This window comes from Anopheles aquasalis, chromosome 3 (assembly GCF_943734665.1).
Source record: "Anopheles aquasalis chromosome 3, idAnoAquaMG_Q_19, whole genome shotgun sequence".
Classification (NCBI taxonomy): domain Eukaryota; kingdom Metazoa; phylum Arthropoda; class Insecta; order Diptera; family Culicidae; genus Anopheles; species Anopheles aquasalis.
The window spans coordinates 52,728,549-52,736,048 of record NC_064878.1 but is presented as its reverse complement, the minus strand read 5'-3'; the positions used below and the strand labels follow the sequence as shown (position 1 = coordinate 52,736,048).

General features: G+C 48.8%; 2 protein-coding genes across 11 annotated transcripts in view; one reads left to right on the top strand and one right to left on the bottom strand.

The window, feature by feature from the left end:
- LOC126577120 (Down syndrome cell adhesion molecule-like protein Dscam2) overlaps positions 1-15 on the top strand; it is an 80,392-nt gene extending 80,377 nt beyond the window's left edge. For all 8 annotated transcript variants that reach the window (XM_050238539.1, XM_050238543.1, XM_050238546.1 and 5 more), the window contains one exon: positions 1-15. This exon is cut by the window's left edge and continues 981 nt beyond it. The gene's annotated coding sequence lies outside the window, so the exon portion shown is untranslated.
- Positions 16-2,024: 2,009 nt separating this feature from the next.
- LOC126577426 (uncharacterized) overlaps positions 2,025-7,500 on the bottom strand; it is a 73,438-nt gene continuing 67,962 nt past the window's right edge. For all 3 annotated transcript variants that reach the window (XM_050239044.1, XM_050239045.1, XM_050239043.1), the window contains exon 6: positions 2,025-5,349. In XM_050239044.1, coding sequence (XP_050095001.1) covers positions 3,789-5,349 — 1,561 coding nt within the window. In that variant the 3' untranslated portion in view covers positions 2,025-3,788. The remainder of the gene's footprint in view (positions 5,350-7,500) is intronic.

The following is a 7,500-nucleotide window of genomic DNA, read 5'->3' as shown; positions in this document are numbered from 1 at the left end:
CCCCCCCCCCCCCCCCCCCCCATTAGAGTAATGATGAAGCATAACTCCAAGTGTCCCGATGGCGTGGCTCAATGGAGCGAGGAGGTGCTGTGGCTGCTGTTAATTGATTTGCCACCGACCACTAAACCCGAATTGGATCCTTAGTCTAGAGGCTTACGAATTGGTGCCAAGCTCCCCCCCCCCCCCTTGGGAGATTGTTTTTCCTGTTCTTTAATTTCTCTGATGCTCATTGTTAATGATCACACGATCGGTACAGAAAAGAACACAATTGGTTCGATCAGATTCCTTCCCGAAATTGAAGCCACAAAGGATGTACGAATTCTTGGCAATTGTACCGGAGCATTGTAGTTCCCTTTTACTTCCGAAAAGCTTTGCAGTGCCTTGCAATACACTGATTATTGCCCGCCAGGGTTCAGGAACAGTGTGCTCGATGCCATTCTTTGCTTCACACTTCGAGCGATGCTCTTCAGAAGCAGTTTATTTGAACTGAACTCTGTTGGAAAGTAGAAAAATATCTGGCCATTACATTTGATTTCTGCACCAAGGACACTAAGGTACATATCGATCGAGCGACGGTGATCTGTCCGATCTGTAGTGTTCCTGGGTTCTTTCCTTACCCTGAACTAACTCTCATGTTTCCTTTCCTAGCTACCATCCTGCGGTAAGCAAAATGTTAACTATATGGACTACAGACAACACTGACCGCACCCTTCTCTCCTGCCTCACGCACTCATGATGATGTATAGAAGAGACTTCATCTAGCTAGTGAACTGAAGTCTTTAACGCACTATACACTACACTAGCAAAACGTAACAATGAAACAAAAAAGAAATAGAACAAGCCAAGTCCATCTTAAATGGAACAACAGGAACTGAATAACCACAACAACAACAACAACAAAAACAGCAACAATATGCAACCACTTATCATCATCCGCTGGCTATGGTCCGTGATCTCCATCGGGATCGGGAAAGCCAGTTAGAAGATATGCAAATAGAATTATATTTATGGCAAATTGGTGCCATACCGTGAGAAAACGCAAGAGAAACAGGGAGCATGTACGAAACAACCTAGGCTAAAGGAAGGAAGGAAGGAAGGAAGGAAGGAAGCATGATCGTAGCGGCAGCAAATAAACCAATGAGACAATATCGAATGAACCAGCATTCCCAGGTGTTTAGCGAAGGGGTGTATTAACGAAGGATTGTGTTGGCACAACTTGTTTCGTTTTGATTGACGTTCTTCAACCCGCTCCGTTTTCCTTTCGACAACGGTACGGTGCCGCGTTGGCGCAGATAGACAGAGTTACATGTTATATTTGTATATACCTTTATATAGGATGCCAGCGAGCGAGCGAGCGAACCGATGATGTTGTTATCCATACTGATGCTTAAGGTTCAGGTTTAGCAGAAATTCACGAAACCGGATGCCAACGAGAATACTCCAGTTAGAATGTTTTCGAGGCGGGGGCCTGAAAATGCATGTGAAAGGTGCGTTAGCGTGCGGTGAACGTACAGTTACGAAAGCGTACCAGAAAATCACCCCTCCCAAAAACTCATACTACAGTGACATACACATAAGTGACCATAACTCATAAGCGATTATGCATAATAGCCTGGAGGGGCGAAAAGTCAGAATCAGCTCCCTTAAGACCCACGTGTCATACCTATTCAACCGAAGCGATGAAAGAGAGAACAAGGGAGGGACTCTGGGAATATTATTTGTTTCGGAATTATTTGGTCCAGAGCAGAGCGCCAAATTGTAACGTAACGGTTGGCCGAATATCAACGGAACAAGAAGGAACAAACTGAATAAATTATAATTGAAAACCCGACTGCAGCGGCTTACCGCAATGAAAGGGATTGAGGACAATCCGAAGCTCCGAAACGACCGCGCACGGCGATGTTTTACTCCTCCCGATGCTAGCGAAGACAACAACCGTTCGGATGCTTGCAAACACACCGCGAGCATAGAAAACATAGAAACTCGTAAGTCGTTCGAATCTGCTTCAGTATTTTTTTGCTTTAAGTAGTTCTTTATCTCGTTGCTCGTCGTTCTGTTTTTAGTAGTTTCAGTAGGTGGCGCATAGCGGTAGTGTTTAATATTGGTTTTAATAGTAGTTGCTCTCTCTCTCACTCTCTCTGGCTAATGGTTCAGTGTCGCAGAAGGCAACCAGAACCGGTACCAGAGCGATTCGTAGAGAAGTTAGTAATTATACTGGGAATAATTAAAATTGGAATATCGATAACGCCAGTCCACGTGCGTGTCGGCAAGTTCTTTTCCTCAGCATAAGTTCGATTCGGTAAGTTCAGTTTCTAGAGAATAAGGAAGTTCAATTCAATTCGTGACAGTTGATAAAAATGATTTTATAATTTAAATGAAATGTAGATTCGATTTCGAGCTCTCGCGATACCTTTTCATAAGTACAATCGACTGCGTGGGAACATTTTTTTTTCATATTCCAAATGTATAAAATCACCATCGAACAATCATTACTTTTTGTAAAAAAAGGCGAGCATTTTTTTAAAATTTCCCTTGCTCTCTATCCACGCTTCACTATTTTCCGATTTGACCGATTTATTGTAATGCTTCCCTGTTGTTTGGTTGCCGTGGTAAGTGTCGATCGTTTGCTCCTTCGATAACATAAAAGCAACATTTGCCATGGTTACGCTGTTTTCTGGTTTAAATGCTGGACATATTCGGTACCGGTTATTTAGCAGCTAGGTTATCAAACGCTACAAGCTATTATCATTACTGTTATCCTTTTCTCGCTCATTCGTCCGCTTGCTGTAATGTCTAAGTTTGATTTTAGTTTACTGCGCAGTAGGTTTTCCCATCATCTTGCGTTTTAAACATATTAGTTATCGTTTAATTTGCTATTCCTTCTTTGCTTGCTTATGGGGAAGAGACACAAGACTTCGTATTTACTAGCACACTTTCCTACCATTGAGTCATGTACAAACGAGCAACGTATCTCGAAATGGAGGAAGCGATGAAATATAATTTAAAACTGATACATAAAACACTAAAGAAAACATAGTATACGGGAGCTAGGTCGAGAGCTCCAGTGTCCGATAACCTATTCCTCTCGCAGTTCTCTTGGAGCTCTTCTGCTCCCTTACTCCATCTGGAAGCCATTTCATTCGGTTCTTTGTATTCCTTTGCACGGCTTTGGTAGTGTGTTGTGTGTGAGTGTGTTTGCATTAACACCCCAATCATACTGGGTCTGTTAATTATGTATCTTCCTTTAACCATTCACAAACCACCTCGAAACGCTGCATTTCAATTGATAGTGTGAAGTCAAATCCACAGGTAAAAATATACATTTCGCATTCAGTTTCATAACGAAAACAAGAAAATGTTTTTCCAGTAACTCGTCCAAGGGCGACCGATCGATTATCATCTTCTTATCAACATGTTTAGTATTATGATATTATCTCCGGCAAGGGTTTTCCAACGTTAGCGGTCGTTGGAGGCTAAAAGAGAAGCTAAATGCAATCATCAACTCATTGGGCACGCAACCCCGCAAAACCGTATCGCGCATGCGTATCCGTGTGTCCTATGGTAATCTATGGAACCTGTAATCGATCGCGAATCGAACGAGAACTGTACAAAATCCGACTGATGGACGCATGGAAAAGACCCTCAAATGATACGGTGATCCTTCATCGGACGCAAACACAGTCAGAAACAAATGCAAAGAAGCCGGTCCGGCGACGGCTAGCGGTAGTAGTGGCGGCGGCTTCGTCGGCAGCACCAGCACCAACAGGTTGGAGCCGCCTCTATGTCTGCTACACCCAGAGCACCCGCGAAACGGTGTCAGTTTCACCGGTGTGGATCTTCAGCTTTGGCGGCACCACCGGGGCAGAGTCCCAGCGTCGATGGTTGACGAAGTGGGTATGATGCTCATAGCTCGAGTTCTGAGTCGCACGCAGCGGACTTCCATTGACCGCCGCCGGTCCATTGGCGATGCCGTTGGTGCTCGAGGTGGTCGTTGTTGGGGGGGAAGTGGAGCTGCTCGTGCTCACCGTCGTCGATGCCACCGTCGTTCTGGCTGGTGACGATGGAATCCCTAGTCTGTTGGCACTATTGCTGCTAATCACGGTGGAGCCAGCATTCGTCGGAATGACGGTGTTTTCCCGTAGTACCGAGGAATCATCCGATAGCCCGAACGGTCCACTGTTGCTTCCCGTTCCCGTACCACCACCACCACCACCACCACTAGCAGCACCAGTGCCAGTAGAGCCATTTCCCCCTTCACCACCACTGCCATTGTTGCTGCCGGCGTCCGCCGAAGAGGCAGACGAGCTAACGCCACCATGATGGCTGTTGCTATCGACGGAACCGATCGACGAAAGCATCGTCGAGTTGATGAGCGGAAGGCCGATCTCCTGGAACGAGTTCATCGAGCTGAACCCACTCTCGTCCTCGGCCGAGCTCGAGATCATCATCTCCTTGATCCGCTCGATGTTGGCACTGTAACGGTTGGTGTGGTGGTGGTTGTGGTGATGATGGTGATGATGACCATTGCCGGAAGTGGTGCTGCTGCTGCAGCTACTACTGTTGCTGCTAGTGCTGCTGGTGCTACTGCTACCGCTACCACCGATCGGTCCACCAACAATCGAGCCTGGACCGGCACCACCAGCTCCACCACCACCACCACCACCATTTGCCATACCAACGTGACCACCGTTCGCCATCGGATTCTGATGCTGCATCAGCAAATGATGGTGGTGGTGTGGATGCGACAGTAGCAACGGTGGCGACGGACGATCCGTACTGTCTTCATCCGTTTCCGTTTTCGTCGAGGAAGACGTCGAGTGCACGGAATCGGCCGTGCTGCTCCGGACCGAGAGCCGACTGCCACGCATGTTTAGCTTGCGACTGAATCCGACCGTGCTGCGCGTATTGATCAATCCATTACCAGCGAGACCGACTCCTCCTCCTCCTCCTGTTCCTGTTCCTACTCCATTGGCCGTATGGGCGGCTCCTGTGTTGGCTGCTGTTACTGCTCCTGCTCCTGCTCCTGCTCCTCCTCCTCCAGCGCCGTTTATGCCGGTGAGTGTTGGCATGCTGCTACCGAGGACACTGCCACTGCCGCCACCGTTCATACCGTTCCCGGAAGCCGACAGCCCGACACCGGTAAGGGTGGTGCTGCTGCCGCAGCTGGACGCGGCCGTTGACGAGATCAGGCTGTCCAGTGCGTTCGTCGACTGGGCGAGCGTCGGTTCCTGCGTGTTCAGGAGATTCTGTACCGTCCGCAGCAAACGGAACGCCTCCTGGGCCAGCTTCTCCGGGTCAACTTCGTTGCTGGAAATTGGCAGAGTCTGGGTTCGTTTCGGTGAGCGTCGCCTGCAAGAGAGTGCGAGAGAGAGAGAGGGGGAAAAACAAATATTGAAACAGCAATTAGTAACCACGCCACACCTCATTAACACCCTTCTCTCGCTCAAAGCCTCGGTCCCTTTCGCTGTCAGGACGCATAAAGGCACCTCATTCCGCGCGAGTGCGATTCGATCTGATCTCGATCTGATCACCGAGTATCGCTTACACCTAGTAGAGTGTAGTGAACGGAACCCCCCGGCGTGAGTATCAAATGTCCAGCAGCATCTCGTGCACATGCTGTGGACACTTTACGCGGTGCGTGACACATCAACACACGACGCAATGCCCCTGGTGCCGCTGCTGCTGCGTTTTATTGATGCCGAGCGATGCATAGTGTCCCGCAGACCTCGCACACACAATTGGAGCGTGTCCGAGCGAGGTGTTGAAAATAGATTAACTCTGTCCAACCAGGCCGGACCGACCGACCGGCCAACTGACTGACTGACTGAGATAATTAATTCCGATTGAAAACGATATTAATATCCTGCTCCTGCCCAATGCGGAAAACCCCTTATCGACTTGGACGAGTGTCTGTGTTGTTGGTGCTGTCCCGAGAGTGTGCTAATGTGTGTCAAGCGTATTTTAGGAACCCATTCTTCATGCCAGTTGCTGCTGCTACTGCTGCTCTTGCTTCCAGTCTAGTAATACGATCCCACCAAACACGCGTATACATGCGGGGATACATAATTCTTTGCCACAGTTCCCCATACTGCCGCCCTGGGGCTCGGACCTCAATTTAGTATCATGTTTTATGTTGTGAGGATCGTTCGAGTGATTGATTGGTCCAGGAGATGTCAAAACAATGCACTAAAGTTCCTCAAAACAAAAACGCAAAAACTTATGTCCCCGATCTGTTGATGCTCATCCATCGCAAGCGATTGCAAAACGCCTCTGTAACCCTCACACCCATGTGTGCGTGATCTAGCTGAATTTATCACCCAACGAACCACTGGAATCATGAGCCGCGATCGCGCGAACATGTTGTGCATCATATCTCATTCTAATGTTGCCCAGCGAGCGGAGAGGAACCGATTCAACAACAAACACGCGTCGTCGCGACATAAAAATACGAGAGAAAACATACATTCCCCGACCACAGATCGGATGGAATGTGCGTGGGAATGGCTGCCACGCGCCAATTTCGATGTCACCTCGGGAAGGTGTAAACGGAGCGGGAGAGGGCTGGCTTTGAGTCAAACAAATGACCACCACGCGTCCATCGTCCGGCGCACCATTATCGATGCTTAATGCTTGGCCTTAGGCTTTGACGAATCCTGCACGTCAGCTCGACCAAATGGTAATCCCGGTGCACGGTCCTTCCAGAGCGGTTCCACCGGCTGAAGATGACAAATCGTCTTGACACCGAAAGGGGCCACGTCCATCGCGTGCGCGCGATCTCGGTCCATCCAGCAGCGAGCACCGGTCGGTCGGTCGGTCATCCAAATCACGACTCCTCGAGACGATGTTCGCGCCTCATTGGATGGGCGGGACAGTTCCCAGGCGGGATGTCATGGATTTAATGGTTCATAATGGATATGACACAGTGACCCTGCACGGGACGGGACGCCTCTTGAATTCGTACTCGGTTGCTCGCGATCCCGTGATCGCGTTCGCATTCGCGTTGACTGATCGCACAAGGAATGGAGGACGGTTGTTTCCGTCCCATTGGACGGTGAGTAATTGCGCATCCAGAATTTTCTAGCGTTTGATTTTTAGGGAATCCAGTTTCTGGCCTCACAAACCGGATGAAGGATTTGCTCACGCTCGATTCACACTTCCATGGATCGTGATCGGTGTGATTGATTCGTTATAGACGCATGCTAAGTCAGGTAATCGATGCAGGTGCTAAGCTGCTCCTGCTGCTGCTGCGCCGAGAGAATGATTGATGGTTTCTAAAGGCGTGCGCCCGATGTCACCTGCAGATTTATGCGCGCCGTACACCACCGCATATGTGCGTGCGAACTAATCAGATAGCCAGGAAAAGCCAGGAAACCAGGAAGCATGGATTGAAAATAGAACTACACTCTGTGCAAGAACCAAAAAGTGGCCCTTGTGGACCTTCTCCGTGTCTGATCGGTGACCAGAAGAAGAAAAAACACTATCGCTGCTAATCTCTTTTTC